The sequence below is a fragment of the Carcharodon carcharias genome, chromosome 5 (genome assembly GCF_017639515.1).
Source record: "Carcharodon carcharias isolate sCarCar2 chromosome 5, sCarCar2.pri, whole genome shotgun sequence".
NCBI classification, from domain to species: Eukaryota; Metazoa; Chordata; class Chondrichthyes; order Lamniformes; family Lamnidae; genus Carcharodon; species Carcharodon carcharias.
The window spans coordinates 2,199,333-2,216,303 of record NC_054471.1 but is presented as its reverse complement, the minus strand read 5'-3'; the positions used below and the strand labels follow the sequence as shown (position 1 = coordinate 2,216,303).

Genomic DNA, 16,971 nt, shown 5'->3' with positions numbered 1-16,971 from the left:
AGAACCTTGGTGAGGCCACAGCTGGAGTACTGGGTGCAGTTCTGGTCACCACATTATAGGAAGGATGTGATTGCACTGGAGGGGGTGCAGAGGAGATTCACCAGGATGTTGCCTGGGATGAAACATTTAAGCTATGAAGAGAGGTTGGATAGACTTGGGTTGTTTTCACTGGAGCAGAGAAGACTGAGGGTGACCTGATCAAGGTGTACAAGATTATGAGGGGCATGGACAGGGTGGATAGGAAGCAGCTGTTCCCCTTAGTTGAAGTGTCAGTCACAAGGGGACATAAGTTCAAGGTGAGGGGCAGGAGGTTTAGGGGGATGTGAGGAAAAACCTTTTTACCCAGAGGGTGGTGAGGGTCTGGAATGCGCTGCCTGGGAGGGTGGTGGAGGCGGGTTGCTACAGATGTTCCTTTATTGCATGCGTCTCTAACTTCCTGTTTAATGCCATTCCCAACATCATCACTACAGTTTGGGGGTCTATATACAAACGCCACTAACGGTTTTTGCTCCTACGCGTTTCTCAGCTCTACCCATACACATTCCACATCGTGTCCCGTCTTCACTGAGCACTGAATGAGCGTGTCTCGGCCATGTCCAGCGCTCACTGAGCGTGTCTCGGCCGTGTCCAGCGCTCACTGAGCGCGTCTCTGCCGTGTCCAGCGCTCACTGAGCGCGTCTCTGCCGTGTCCAGTGCTCACTGAGCCTGTCCCCGTACTCACTGATCATGTTCCGTAGTGTTTAGTACTCACTGAGCATGTCCCCTGTAGTGTTTAGTACTCACTGAGCCTGTCACTGTCGTGTTCAGTACTCACTGAGCATGTCCCCATAGCGTTCAGTACTCACTGAGCATGTCCCCGTAGTGTTCAGTACTCACTGAGCATGTCCCCGTGGTGTTCAGTACTCACTGAGCATGTCCCCGTGGTGTTCAGTACTCACTGAGCATGTCCCCGTAGTGTTTAGTACTCACTGAGCCTGTCACTGTCGTGTTCAGTACTCACTGAGCATGTCCCCGTGGTGTTCAGTACTCACTGAGCATGTCCCCGTAGTGTTTAGTACTCACTGAGCCTGTCACTGTCGTGTTCAGTACTCACTGAGCATGTCCCCGTGGTGTTCAGTACTCACTGAGCATGTCCCCGTAGTGTTTAGTACTCACTGAGCCTGTCACTGTCGTGTTCAGTACTCACTGAGCATGTCCCCGTAGTGTTCAATACTCACTGAGCATGTCCCCGTAGTGTTTAGTACTCACTGAGCCTGTCACTGTCATTTTCAGTACTCACTGAGCATGTCCAGTAGTGTTTAGTACTCACTGAGCCTGTCACTGTCGTGTTTAGTACTCACTGAGCATGTCCCCGTAGTGTTCAGTACTCACTGAGCATGTCCCCGTAGTGTTCAGTACTCACTGAGCATGTCCCCGTAGTGTTCAGTACTCACTGAGCATGTCCCCGTAGTGTTCAGTACTCACTGAGCATGTCCCCGTAGTGTTTAGTACTCACTGAGCATGTCCCCGTAGTGTTTAGTACTCACTGAGCATGTCCCCGTAGTGTTTAGTACTCACTGAGCCTGTCACTGTCGTGTTCAGTACTCACTGAGCATGTCCCCGTAGTGTTTAGTACTCACTGAGCCTGTCACTGTCATTTTCAGTACTCACTGAGCATGTCCAGTAGTGTTTAGTACTCACTGTGCATGTCCAGTAGTGTTTAGTACTCACTGAGCCTATCACTGTCGTGTTCAGTACTCACTGAGCATGTCCCCGTAGTGTTTAGTACTCACTGAGCATGTCCCCGTAGTGTTCAGTACTCACTGAGCCTGTCCCCGTAGTGTTTAGTACTCACTGAGCATGTCCCCGTAGTGTTTAGTACTCACTGAGCATGTCCCCGTAGTGTTTAGTACTCACTGAGCATGTCCCCGTAGTGTTTAGTACTCACTGAGCATGTCCCCGTAGTGTTCAGTACTCACTGAGCATGTCCCCGTAGTGTTCAATACTCACTGAGCATGTCCCCGGAGTGTTCAGTACTCACTGAGCATGTCCCCGTAGTGTTCAATACTCACTGAGCATGTCCCCGTAGTGTTCAATACTCACTGAGCATGTCCTCGTGCTGTACCCGCACTCACTGAGCATGTCCCCGTAGTGTTTAGTACTCACTGAGCCTGTCACTGTCATTTTCAGTACTCACTGAGCATGTCCAGTAGTGTTTAGTACTCACTGTGCATGTCCAGTAGTGTTTAGTACTCACTGAGCCTATCACTGTCGTGTTCAGTACTCACTGAGCATGTCCCCGTAGTGTTTAGTACTCACTGAGCATGTCCCCGTAGTGTTCAGTACTCACTGAGCCTGTCCCCGTAGTGTTTAGTACTCACTGAGCATGTCCCCGTAGTGTTTAGTACTCACTGAGCATGTCCCCGTAGTGTTTAGTACTCACTGAGCATGTCCCCGTAGTGTTTAGTACTCACTGAGCATGTCCCCGTAGTGTTCAGTACTCACTGAGCATGTCCCCGTAGTGTTCAATACTCACTGAGCATGTCCCCGGAGTGTTCAGTACTCACTGAGCATGTCCCCGTAGTGTTCAATACTCACTGAGCATGTCCCCGTAGTGTTCAATACTCACTGAGCATGTCCTCGTGCTGTACCCGCACTCACTGAGCATGTCCCCGTAGTGTTCAATACTCGCTGAGCATGTCCCCGTAGTGTTTAGTACTCACTGAGCATGTCCCCGTAGTGTTCAATACTCACTGAGCATGTCCCCGTAGTGTTCAATACTCACTGAGCATGTCCTCGTGCTGTACCCGTACTCACTGAGCACGTCCCCGTAGTGTTTAGTACTCACTGAGCATGTCCCCGTAGTGTTCAGTACTCACTGAGCCTGTCATTGTCGTGTTCAGTACTCACTGAGCATGTCCCCGTAGTGCTCAATACTCACTGAGCAAGTCCCCATAGCGTTCAGTACTCACTGAGCCTGTCACTGTCATTTTCAGTACTCACTGAGCATGTCCAGTAGTGTTTAGTACTCACTGAGCCTGTCACTGTCGTGTTTAGTACTCACTGAGCATGTCCCCATAGTGTTCAGTACTCACTGAGCATGTCCCCGTAGTGTTCAGTACTCACTGAGCATGTCCCCGTAGTGTTCAGTACTCACTGAGCATGTCCCCGTAGTGTTTAGTACTCACTGAGCCTGTCACTGTCGTGTTTAGTACTCACTGAGCAAGTCCCCATAGCGTTCAGTACTCACTGAGCATGTCCCCGTAGTGTTTAGTACTCACTGATCATGTCCCCGTAGTGTTCAGTACTCACTGAGCATGTCCCCGTAGTGTTCAGTACTCACTGAGCATGTCCCCGTAGTGTTCAGTACTCACTGAGCATGTCCCCGTAGTGTTCAGTACTCACTGAGCATGTCCCCGTAGTGTTTAGCACTCACTGAGCATGTCCCCGTAGTGTTCAGTACTCACTGAGCATGTCCCCGTAGTGTTCAGTACTCACTGAGCATATCCCCGTAGTGTTCAGTACTCACTGAGCATGTCCCCGTAGTGTTCAATACTCACTGAGCATGTCCCCATAGTGTTCAATACTCACTGAGCATGTCCCCGTAGTGTTCAATACTCACTGAGCATGTCCTCGTAGTGTTTAGTACTCACTGAGCATGTCCCCGTAGTGTTTAGTACTCACTGAGCATGTCCCCGTAGTGTTTAGTACTCACTGAGCATGTCCCCGTAGTGTTTAGTACTCACTGAGCATGTCCCCGTAGTGTTTAGTACTCACTGAGCATGTCCCCGTAGTGTTTAGTACTCACTGAGCATGTCCCCGTAGTGTTTAGTACTCACTGAGCATGTCCCCGTAGTGTTTAGTACTCACTGAGCATGTCCCCGTAGTGTTTAGTACTCACTGAGCATGCCCCTATAGTTGAGCTCCATATCACGACTCTCTGAGCGAATCTTGATGGCGTCTAAAATGGTGTCAGCGGACAGTAGAGCTGCTGGCCGGACAACATTCAGCAATTCTGTTAAACTCATCAGTGGCAAGCGGACTGCTTTCATAATCTCCACATTTGTCTCATCTGGATTCTGTTTACACCAGTTCATCAGGGCTAGGAAAATATCCTTCTCTGCAGCAGCCAAGGAATCTCGAGAGACCACATTGAGCAGGGCTGCCTGTGGGTAGATACAGAGAGACCTGACTGTTTACACAGGGACTGAAAACTCGGCAGACTGCTGCCATGGATCAGCTCTCAAGTCTTTCATATGTGTGCATAGTTTACTAACTTCACTCAATATACTGTTCAACTAAAGACCACTATCCAAAGCACTCAACAGCCATAGATTAATCTTGCTCAGGTAGCTCAATAGGTCTTTTATTTCTGAAGGAATACAATTCACCAGGACTCTAGGGATGGTTTAAACTGTTTTGGCAGTGGAATGGGTACCAGGATGAAACCTTTATAGAGGAGAAATAAGGTGCACAGAGGACTGGGAGCGCCAAACAGCACTGTAAAGTAAAATAGCTCAGAAATAGGAGGGGTGAGACAGGGGGAAACCCTGAGGCAGTCTCAGATGGGTTTGAAGTGTATGTGCTTCAATGTAAGGAGGGTATTAAATACGGCTGATCAGTTGGAAGTGTCATTTGCCATTAAGGACTGTGATGTAGTGGCACTGAGAGTTGGTTACAGAATGAGGCTGGGGAAATAATAATGGGAAACCAGGAAATGGCAGAGGAGTTGAATAAATACTTTGCATCAGTCTTCACGGTAGAAGACACTCATAGCACACCAAAAATACCAAATCATCATGGGGCAAAAGTGGGGGGGAAATAAATACAATAACTGTCACTAGAGAAAAAGTACTAGGGAAACTAAAGGGGCTAAAGGTTGATAATTCACCTGGACCTGATGGGTTGCATTCTAGGATATTAAAGGAAATAACTCCAGAGATAGTGGATGCACTGGTTGTAATCTTCCAAGGATCCTTAGATTCTGGAGTCCCAGAGAATTGGAAAACTGCCAAGGGATTGATTAAGAAGGGGAAAATAGAGTACGAGACTAAATGCTTAAATGCATCTGGTGATTCGGGGAGAAGAGCATCAGAAGGAGAGTTCAAAACTCTGAAGATGGACTTTTGTGGAAAGTGTCTGAGAGAAAACTTCGGTTTGAGAGAAGATTCCAAAGCAAGTTCTTGAAGAGTGGAGATTGGAAACCCTTATGTGAAAGACGGCGTTCAGGAAACCGGTTGGTTCACAATATAACAAGCATCTGGGGCAGGGATTGTGCAGTTTCGGAGAGACCCATAGCGTCTATTTGGGTTTGGGGTGGCATCTGTCACTTGGTTTCAGAGCATGGTGTGTCTGACCACAGGTTACCTATTTGTGTACTCACTGGGAACCTTAGAGTATCAGATAGCTTTTGTAGGTTATGTTATTCTGATAAATCTGTATATATCTGTGTAGGTATAGTTGAGGGTGAAGTAGTATTGGAATATAGTCAGTCTTTTCTTGTTACATAAATGTTTTATTCTTCCATTAAAAGCTCATCAGCTGAGTCCTGTGACTCTGCTCAGTAGCGACTCTCCACATATCCAAACAAAAAATAAAAGTTAGGGTTGATCAAGCAGGGTTCCACCCTGAGATAAGGTTTGTCCAGTAGTAACATCAGCTGGGATCATAACAGAGAGAAGTTGGCCAAGGTCGATGGGTGTTAGTCAGACTAGCAGTTAACTCGTGGAACACGGGTGAGGGTATAATTTCAGTTTAGATTTCGTGATGGAAAAGCAGCTGGAAAGTTTACTGTAGCTCACTTCAAGTGGAAGAAATCGACAGTGGGACAGAAACAGAACTGGGCTAGCCATATAAATACTGTGGCTACAAGAGCAGGTCAGCGGCTAAGAATCCTGCGACGAGTAACTGACCTCCTGACTCCCCAAAGCCTGTCCAGCATATACAAAGCACAAGTCAGAAGTGTGATTTTTTAAAATTATTTGTTCATGGAAAGAATGTCCCGCAGTCAGCATCACGGTGAAGCAGTCTGGGAAGAGTGTCCTGCAGTCAGCATCACGGTGAAGCAGTCTGAGAAGAGTGTCCTGCAGTCAGCATCGCGGTGAAGTAGTCTGGGAAGAATGCCTGCAGTCAGCAACGCTGTGAAGCAGTCTGGGAAGAGTGTCCTGCAATCAGCATCGCTGTGAAGCAGTCTGGGAAGAGTGTCCCGCAGTCAGCATCACAGTGAAGCAGTCTGAGAAGAGCGTCCCGCAATCAGCATCGCGGTGAAGCAGTCTGGGAAGAATGTCCTGCAGTCAGCATCGCGGTGAAGCAGTCTGGGAAGAGTGCCTGCAATCAGCATCGCGGTGAAGCAGTTTCGGAAGTGTGTCTTGCAGTCAGCATCACGGTGAAAGCAGTCTGGGAAGAGTGTCCCACAGTCAGCATCACGCTGAAGCAGTCTGGGAAGAGTGTCCTGCAGTCAGCATCGCTGTGAAGCAGTCTGGGAAGAGTGTCCTGCAGCCAGCATCGCTGTGAAGCAGTCTGGGAAGAGTGTCTTGCAGTCAGCATCACGGTGAAGCAGTCTGGGAAGAGTGTCCTGCAGCCAGCATCGCGGTGAAACAGTCTGGGAAGAGTGTCCTGCAGTCAGCATCACTGTGAAGCAGTCTGGGAAGAGTGTCCTGCAGTCAGCATCGCGGTGAAACAGTCTGAGGAGAGTGTCCTGTAGTCAGCATCGCGGTGAAACAGTCTGGGAAGAGTGTCCTGCAGTCAGCATCGCTGTGAAGCAGTCTGGGAAGAGTGTCCTGCAGTCAGAATCACAGGCTACACTGGAGTGCTGCTTTGGGAATTCGGTAAGGAGGAAATGAGGTGACCCTTTGAGTACCATGAATATGGTCGGGTAAGTATTTAATACTTCGATCGCTTATAGTTTTTAAGGTCTTATTTTGTGGTTCATTGTTTGTAAGAGCTATATTCTGTAACAACAAGGAGCAGCGAAGAAGTGCCCTAGACTAATTGATATCATTTGATAAAGTATCTTCCAAAGGGTTTAAATTAATTTAAAGGGGTAATTCATGGCAGTAGAGCTCAAAGCCGTGGTGTGCTCCTCCTGCTCAATGTGGGAAGCCGGGAACATTTCCAGTGCCTGGGGCCAGCATGTGTGCAGCAAGTGTCTCCAGCTGCAGCTCCTGGAAGCCCAGGTTTCAGAGCTGGAGCAGCAGCTGGGGACACTGTGGAGCATCCGCGAGACAGAAGGTATCGTTGACAGCACATATAGAGAGGTGGTCACACCGCAGGCTAAGAGTCCACGGCAGGAAGGGAATGGGTGACCACCAGGCAGAGCAAGAGGACTAAGCAGGCAGTGCAGGAATCTCCTGTGGCTATTCCCCTGTAAAACAGATATACCACTTTGGGTACTGTTGGGGGGAATGGCCTCTCAGGGGAAAGCAGCAACAGCTAAATTTGTTGCACCGTGGTTGGCTCTGCTGCTCAGAGGAGTAAAAAGTCTGGGAATGCAATAGCTATAGGGGATTCAATTGTAAGGGGAATAAATAGGTGTTTCTATGGCTGCAAACAGGACTCCAGGATGGTATGTTGCCTCCCTGGTGCTAGGGTCAAGGATGTCTCAAAGCGGCTACAGGGCATTCTGAAGGGGGAGGGTGAACAGCCAGTGGTCGTGGTACACATCGGTACAAACGACATAGGTAAAAAACGGGATGAGGTCTGAAAACCTGAATATAGGGAGTTAGGAAGTAAGTTGAAAAGTAGGATCTCAAAGGTAATGATCTCAGGATTACTACCAGTGCCACATGCTAGTCAGAGTAGAAATAGGAGGATGTTTCAGATGAATACGTGGCTGAAGAGATGGTGTAAGGGGGAGGATTTCAGATTCCTAGGACATTGGGACCGGTTCTGGGGGAGGTGGGACCCGTACAAACTGGGTGGGTTACATATGGGCAGGACTGGGACTGATGTCCTCGGGGGAATATTTGCTAGAGTGGTTGGGGAGGGTTTAAAGTAAAATGGCAGGGGTGTGGGAACCTATGCAAGGAGTCAGAGGAAGGGGAATCAAGCACAAGAACAAAAGATAGAAAGGGGAATAAGAAAAGTGATAGGGAGAGAAATCAAGGGCAGGAATCAAACAGGGCCTCAGTGAAAAATAGTGGGACCGGGACAAGTAATGTTAAAAAGACAAGCCTTAAGGCTTTGTGCCTTAACGTGAGGATGAATTAACCGTGTAGATAGATGTAAACAAGTATGATACAGTTGGGATTACGGAGACATGGCTGCAGAGTGACCAGGGGTGGGAACTGAACATCCAGGGGTAGGAAGGACAGACAAAAAGGAAAAAGCGGTGGAGTTGCACTGCTGGTTAAAGAGGAAATTAATGCAATAGTGAGGAAAGATATTAGCTCCGACAATGCGGAATCTGTACGGGAAGAGCTGAAAAACACTAAGGGGCAAAAAACGTTAGCGGGGGTTGTACATAGACCCCCAAACTGTAGTGGGGATGTTGGGAATGGCATTAAACAGGAAATCAGAGATGCATGTAATAAAGGAACATCTGTAATTATGGGCGACTTTAATCTGCATATTGATTGGGCAAATCAAATTAGTAACAATACCATAGAGGAGGAATTCCTGGAGTGTATACGGGATGGTTTTCTGGACCAATACCTCGAGGAACCAACTAGAGAACAGACCATCCTAGACTGGGTATTGTGTAATGAGAAAGGAATAATTGGCAATCTAGTTGTGTGAGGCCCCTTGGGGATCAGTAACCATAATATGATAGAATTCTTCATCAAGATGGAGAGTGACATAGTTGATACTGAGACTAGAGTCCTGAATCTTAATAAAGGAAACTTCGTTGGTATGAGGTGCGAGTTGGCTATGATTGATTGGGAAACATTACTTAAAGGGCTGATTGTGGCTAGGCAATGGCAAACATTCAAAGAGCAAATGGGTGAACTGCAACAATTGTTTATTCCTGTCTGTGCAAAAGTAAATCAGGAAAGGTGGCCAAACCATGGCCTACAAGGGAAATTAGAAATAGTATTAGATCCAAGGAAGAGGCATACAAATTGGCCAGAAAAAACAACAGACCTGAGGTTTGGGTGCAGTTTAGAATTCAGCAAAGGAGGACCAAGGGATTGATTAAGAAGGGGAAAATAGAGTACGAGAGTAAGCTTGAGGAAAACATAAAAACTGACTGTAAAAGTTTCTATAGTTATGTGAAGAGAAAAAAGATTGGTGAAGACAAATGTAGGTCCCTTACAGTCAGCAACATGGGAATTTATAATGGGGAACAAAGAAATGGCTGACCAACTAAATACATACTTTGGTTCTGTCTTCACAAAGGAGGACACAAATAACATACCAGAAATGTTGGGGAACACAGGGTTTAGTGAGAGGGAGGAACTGAAAGAAATCAGTATTAGTAGGGAAATGGTGTTGGGGAAATTGATGGGATTGAAGGCCAATAAATCCCCAGGGCCTGATAATCTACATCCCAGAGTACTTAAGGAAGTGGCCCTAGAAATAGTGGATGCATTGGTGGTCATCTTCCGAGATTCCACAAGCTCTGGAACAGTTCCTACAGATTGGAGGGTAGCTAATGTAACCCCACTATTTAAAAAGGGAGGTAGAGAGGAAACAGGCAATTATAGACCAGTCAGCCTGACATCGGTAGTGGGGAAAATTCTAGAATCCATTATAAAAGATTTAATAGCTGAGCACGTGGAAAACAGTGGCACAATCGGACAGAGTCAGCATGGATTTACAAAAGGGAAATCATGCTTGACAAATCTACTGGAATTTTTCGAAGACGTAACTAGTAGAGTTGCTGAGGGGGAGTCAGTGGATGTGGTTTATTTGGGCTTTCAGAAGGCTTTCGACAAAGTCCACATAAGAGATTAGCATGTAAAATTAAAGCACATGGGATTGGGGGTAGTGTACTGAGATGGATAGAAAACTGGTTGGCAGACAGGAAACAAAGAATAGGAATAAACGGGTCTTTTTTCTGAATGGCAGGCAGTGACTAGTGGGGTACCGCAGGGATCGGTGCTGGAACCCCAGCTATTCACAATATATATTAATGATTTAGATGAGGGAGCTAAATGTAATATCTCCAAATTTGCAGATGTCACAAAGCTGGGTGGGAGGGTGAGATGTGAGGACGATGCAGAGATGCTTCAGTGTGATTTGGACAAGCTGAGTGAGTGGGCAAATGCATGGCAGATGCAGTATAATGTGGATAAATGTGAGGTTATCCACTTTGGTAGCAAAAACAGGAAGGCAGATTATTATCTGAATGGCTATAAATTGAGAGAGGGGAATGTGTAACGAGACCTGGGTGTCCTTGTACACCAGTCGCTGAAGGTAAGCATGCAGGTGCAGCAGGCAGTAAAGAAAGCAAATGGTATGTTGGCCTTCATAGTGAGAGGATTCGAGTACAGGAACAGGGATGTCTTGCTGCAACTGTACAGGGCCTTGGTGAGACCACACCGGGAATATTGTGTGCAGTTTTGGTCTCCTTATCTGAGGAAGGATGTTCTTGCTATAGAGGGAGTGCAGGGAAGGTTTACCAGACTGATTCCTGGGATGGCGGGACTGACATATGAGGAGAGATTGAGTCGATTAGGATTATATTTGCTGGAGTTCAGAAGAATGAAGGGGGATCTCATAGAAACCTATAAAATTCTAACAAGACTCGACAGGGTAGATGCAGGAAGGATGTTCCCGATGGTGGGGGAGATCAGAACCAGGGGCCACAGTCTGAGGATACGGGGTAGACCATTTAGAGCTGAGATGAGGAGAAATTTCTTCACCCAGAGAGCTGTGAGCCTGTGGAATTCGCTACCACAGAAAGTAGTTGAGACCAAAACATTGTATGTTTTCAAGAAGGAGTTAGATATAGCTCTTGGGGTGAAAGGGATCAAAGGGTATGGGGAGAAAGCGGGAGCAGGATATTGAGTTGGATGATCAGCCATGATCATAATGAATGGGGGAGCAGGCTCAAAGGGCCGAATGGCCTACTCCTGCTTCTAGTTTCTATGTTCCTAAGTGGGCATCGCTGCCTCGGCCAGAATTTATTGCCCATCCCTAATTGTTCAGAGGGCATTTAAGAGTCAACCACATTGCTGTAGGTCTGGAGTCACATGTAGGCCATACCAGGTAAGGGCAGCAGGTTTTCTTCACTGAAGAACATTAGTGAACCAGATGGGTTTTTACAACAATCAACAATAGTTTCATGGTCATCATCAGATTTTAAATTGCAAGATTTTTATCGAATTCAAATTCCACCATCTGCCTCGGTGGGATTCAAACCTGGGTCCCCAGAGCATTACCCTAGGTCACTGAATTACTCGAGCAGTAACAATACTACTGCGCCATCCCCTCCCCTGAATACTCCCCACTTGCCTGGGTGAGTGCAGCTCCAACAACATTCAAGAAGCTTGACACCATCCAGGACAAAGCAGTCGCTTGACTGGCACCACATCCACAACATTCACTCCCTCCACCACTGACACACATTAGCAGCAGTGTGTACCATCTACAAGATGCACTGCAGGAATTCACCAAGGATCCTTAGACAGCACCTTCCAAACCCATGACCACTACCATCCAGAAGGACAAGGGCATCAGACACATGGGAACACACCACCTGAAAGTTCCCCTCCAAGTCACTCATCATCCTGACTTGGAAATATATCGCCGTTCCTTCATTGTCGCTAGGTCAAAATCCTGGAACTCCCTCCCTAACAGCACTGTGGGTGTGCCTACACCACATGGACTGCAGCGGTTCAAGAAGGCAGTTCACCACCACCTTCTCAAGGTCAATTAGGGATGGGCAATAAATGCTGGCCCAGCCAGCAAAACCCACGTCCCATGAATGAATTTTTTTTAAAAAGCAATCAGCAGAATTAGCTGGGAAGGATTGAGAAGGCAACCAGGACATGGGACTGAGGCATCCACAGTCAAGAGGTATTAAACAAAGAGTCTTACCTCAGAGAATATCTGGAACGGAAGAAAATTGAAGTCAATTCCAGAGGATTGTGACATACTTTTGGGTAATCTCAACAGAAATAAATAACTAAGATGTCAAATTCTTGGAGGGAGTAAAAGTCAAACTGAGAGCATAACATATATAGTTATAAACCATATTGTGATGTTAATAGTTTTATATACAATAAAGCTTGTTTTTGTTTCAAAAGTAAATCTTGAGGTGTAGCTCTATTGGTTAAAATGAGGTGTTTGAATTTCTCTTTAAATATTAACAGTCCCTAACTGGATCATAATGCTGTCTTTACTTAAAGTTGATAAGCCACCAGGACCAGATGAGATGCACCCAAAGATACTGAGAAAAGTGAGAGTGGAAATTGAGGCGACACTGGACAGAATTTCTCAGCCTTCCATAGACTCTAGGGTGGTGCCAGAAGACTGGAGAATTGCAAACATAACACCCTTGTTCAAAAAAAGGTGTAAAGGTAAGCCCAGAAATCACAGACCAGTCAGTTTAACCTCAGTGGTGGAGGAACTTCTGGCAACAATAATTCTAAACAAAAGTAATACGAGCACATGAATTAGGAGCAGGAGTAGGCCACTCAACCCCTCGAGCCTGTTCTGCCATTCAATAAAGTCTGAATATAACCTCAATCCCATATTCCTGACTACCCCCGATAACTTTGTTAATCAAGAATCTATCTTGCTCTGCCTTAAAAATATTCTAAGACTCTGCTTCCACCACCTCTTGAGGAAGAGAGTTCCAAAGATTCACAATGCACTGAGTGAAAAATTTCACTTCATCTCCATTTTAAATGAGTGACCCCTTATTTTTCGACAGTGACCCCTAGTTCCAGATTATCCTACAAGAGGAAACATCCTCTCCAAATCCACCCTGTCGAGACCCCTCAGGGTCTTAAAGGTTTAAATCAAGTTGCCTCTTACTCTTCTAACCTCCTGTGACTACAAGCCTAACCTCTCCAATCTTTCCTCATACGACAACCCGCCCATTCCAGGTATTAGTCTGGTAAACCTTCTCTGAACTGCTTCTAATGCATTTACATCTTTCTTTAAATAAGGGGACCAATACTGTACACAATACTCCAGATGTGGTCTCACCAATACCCTGTACAACTGAAGCATAACCTCTCTACTTTTGTAAAATCAAAAAACTGCGGAAGCTGGAAATCCAAAACAAAAATAAAAATACCTGGAAAAACTCAGCAGGTCTGGCAGCATCTGCGGAGAGGAACACAGTTAACATTTCGAGTCCGAATGAACCTTCAACAGAACTAAGTAAAAATAGAAGAGAGGTGAAATATAAACTGAAACAAAAACAGAATTACCTGGAAAAACTCAGCAGGTCTAGCAGCATCGGCGGAGAAGAAAAGAGTTGATGTTTCGAGTCCTCATGACCCTTGAAAATATAAGCTGGTTTAAGGGGGGGTGGGACAAGTAGAGCTGGATAAAGGGCCAGTGATAGGTGGAGATAACCAAAAGATGTCATAGACAAAAGGACAAAGAGGTGTTGAAGGTGGTGATATTATCTAAGGAATGTGCTAATTAAAGCTAGAAAGCAGGACAAGCAAGGTACAGATAGCCCTAGCTTGGCCTAAATAGCCAAGTGGTTATGGTACTGGGTTTGTAGCCGCAAGATCAAGAGTTCAAATCTCACAATGGCAAACTATGAAACAATATAACTTCATCTGAAACAGATGGAAATGGGTTTGTACTCGAAAGAGGTACAGATAGCCCTAGTGGAGGTGGGGTGGGGGGAAGGTACAGATAGCCCTAGTGGGGGTGGGGTGGGGCGAAGGTACAGATAGCCCGAGTGGGGGTGGGGTGGGGGGGAAGGTACAGATAGCCCTAGTGGGGGGTGGGGTGGGGGAAAGGTACAGATAGCCCTAGTGGGGGTGGGGTGGGGGGAAGGTACAGATAGCCCTAGTGGGGGTGGGGGGAAGGTACAGATAGCCCTAGTGGGGGTGGGGGGAAGGAATTGATATAGGCTAAAAGGTAGATATAAAACAATGGATGGAAATACATTTAAAAATAATGGAAGGAGGTGGGAAAAGAAAAATCTATATAAATTATTGGAAAAAAAAGTGGGGTATCGGAAAGGGGGTGGGGATGGAGGAGAGAGTTCATGATCTAAAGTTGTTGAATTCAATATTCAGTCCGGAAGGCTGTAAAGTGCCTAGTTGGAAGATGAGGTGTTGTTCCTCCAGTTTGCGTTGAGCATCACTGGAACAATGCAGCAAGCCAAGGACAGACATGTGGGCAAGAGAGCAGGGTGGAGTGTTAAAATGGCAAGCGACAGTGAGGTCTAGGTAATGCTTGCGGACAGACCGAAGGTGTTCTGCAAAGCGGTCACCCAGTCTGCGTTTGGTCTCTCCAATGTAGAGGAAACCGCATTGGGAGCAGCGAATGCAGTAGACTAAATTGAGGGAAGTGCAAGTGAAATGTTGCTTCACTTGAAAGGAGTGTTTGGGCCCTTGGATGGTGAGGAGGGGGGAAGTAAAGAGACAGGTGTTGCACCTTCTGCGGTTGCATGGGAAGGTGCCATGGGAGGGGGTTGAGGTGTAGGGGTGATGGAGGAGTGAATCAGGGTGTCCCGGAGGGAACGATCCCTGCGGAATGCCACCGGGGTGGGGGGGGGGGGGGGCGGGTGGTGAAGGGAAGATGTGTTTGGTAGTGGCATCATGCTGGAGTTGGCGGAAATGGCGGAGGATGATCCTTTGAATGCGGAGGCTGATGGGGTGATAAGTGAGGACAAGGGGGACCCTATCATGTTTCTGGGAGGGAGAGGAAGGTGTGAGGGCAGATGTGCGGGAGATGGGCTGGACACGGTTGAGGGCCCTGTCAACCACCGTGGGTGGAAAACCTCGGTTGAGGAAGAAGGAAGACATGTCAGAGAAACTGTTTTTGAAGGTAGCATCATCGGAACAGATGCGACGGAGGCGAAGGAACTGAGAGAATGGGATGGAGTCCTAACAGGAAGCCGGGTGTGAGGAGCTGTAGTCGAGGTAGCTGTGGGAGTCGCTAGGCTTGTATTGGATATTGGTGGACTGTCTATCACCAGAAATTGAGACAGCGAGGTCAAGGAAGGGAAGGGAAGTGTCAGAGATGGACCATGTGAAAATGATGGAGGGGTGGAGATTGGAAGCAAAATTAATAAATTTTTCCAGGTCCAGACGAGAACATGAAGCAGCACCGAAGCAATCATCGATGTACCAGAGAAAGAGTTGTGGGAGGGGGCAGGAGTAGCACTGGAACAAGGAATGTTCCACATACCCCATAAAGAGACAGGCATAGCTGGGGCCCATGCGGGTACTCATAGCCACACCTTTTATTTGGAGGAAGTGAGAGGAGTTTAAGGAGAAATTGTTCAGTGTGAGAACAAGTTCAGCCAGAAGAAGGAGAGTAGTGGTGGATGGGGATTGTTCGGGCCTCTGTTCGAGGAAGAAGCGGAGAGCCATCAGACCATCCTGGTGGGGGATGGAGGTGTAGAGGGATTGGACGTCCATGGTGAAGAGGAGGCGGTTGGGGCCAGGGAACTGGAAATTGTTGATATGATGTAGGGTGTCAGAGGAATCACGGATGTAGGTGGGAAGAGATTGGACAAGGGGAGAGAGAATGGAGTCAAGATAACAAGAAATGAGTTCCGTGGGGCAGGAACAGACTAACACGATCGGTCTACTGGGACAGTCCTGTTTGTGGATTTTGGGTAGGAGGTAGAAGCGGGCCGTCCAAGGTTTGGAGACTATCAGGTTGGAAGGTGTGGAAGGAAGATCTCCAGAGAAGATGAGGTCAGTAACAGTCCTGGAAACAATGGCTTGATGTTCAGTAGTGGGGTCATGGTCCAGGGGGAGGTAGGAGGAAGTGTCTGCGAGTCTCCCTACTTTTGTATTCAATTCCCCTCACAATAAATTATAACATTCTATTATCTTTCCTAATTAACTGCTGTACCTTTTGTGATTCATGCACTAGGACACCAAGATCCCTCTGAATCTCAGAGCTCTGCAAACTCTCACCATTTAAATAATAAGTACCTTTTTTATTCTTCCTGCCAAAATGAAGAATTTCATATTTTCCCACATTATACTCCATTTGCCAGATCTTTGCCCACTTGCTTAACCTGTGTCACTTTGCAGCCTATATCCTCTTCACAATTTACTTTCCTACCTATCTTTGTGTCATCAGCAAATTTAGCAATTATTCCTTCAGACCCTTCAACCAAATCATTTCTATAAATTGTAAAAAGTTGATGTCCCAGCACTGATCCCTGTAGCACATCACTCGTCACATCCTGCCAACCAGAAAAAGACCCATTTTTGCCAACCCTCTCTTTCCTGTTAGCTAGCCGAACCTCTATCCATCTCAATATGTTACCCCCTACACCATGAGCTTTTATTTCCTGCAATAACCTTTGATGTGGCACCTTATCAAATGCCTTCTGGAAATGGAAGTACAGTACATCCACCGGTTCCCCTTTATCCACAGCACGTGTGACTCAAAGAACTCCAATAAGTTGGTTAAACATGATTTCCCTTTCACAAAACCATGTTGACTCTGCCTGATTGCCTTGAATTTTTCTAAATGCCCTCCAAGAACATTTGTAATAATAGCTTCTAACATTTTCCCTGTGACAAATGTTAGGCTAATTGGCCTATAGTTTCCTGCTTTCTGTCTCCCTCCCTTTTTGAATAAGGGAGTTAAATTTGCTATTTTCAATCTAATGGAACCTTCCCCAAATCTAGGGAATTTTGGAAAATTAAAACCAGTGCATCAACGATCTCACTAGCCACTTCTTTCAAGACCTTAGGATGAAGTCCATCCGGACCTGGGGATTTGTCAGTCCACAGCCCCAAAAATTTGCTTAATACCACTACCCTGTTGATTGTAATTTTCCCGAGTTCCTCCCTCCCTTCTATTTCCTGATTTACATCTATTTCCGGGATGTTACTTGTGTCTTCTGTGAAGACTGAAGCAAAATACTGTTTAATTCAGCCTCAT

The 16,971-nt window shown here is 46.5% G+C and overlaps 1 protein-coding gene across 2 annotated transcripts in view; it reads right to left on the bottom strand.

The window, feature by feature from the left end:
* btbd9 (BTB (POZ) domain containing 9) overlaps positions 1-16,971 on the bottom strand; it is a 537,933-nt gene that overhangs the window by 446,636 nt on the left and 74,326 nt on the right. For both annotated transcript variants that reach the window (XM_041188563.1, XM_041188562.1), the window contains exon 4: positions 3,881-4,145. In XM_041188563.1, coding sequence (XP_041044497.1) covers positions 3,881-4,145 — 265 coding nt within the window. The remainder of the gene's footprint in view (positions 1-3,880; positions 4,146-16,971) is intronic.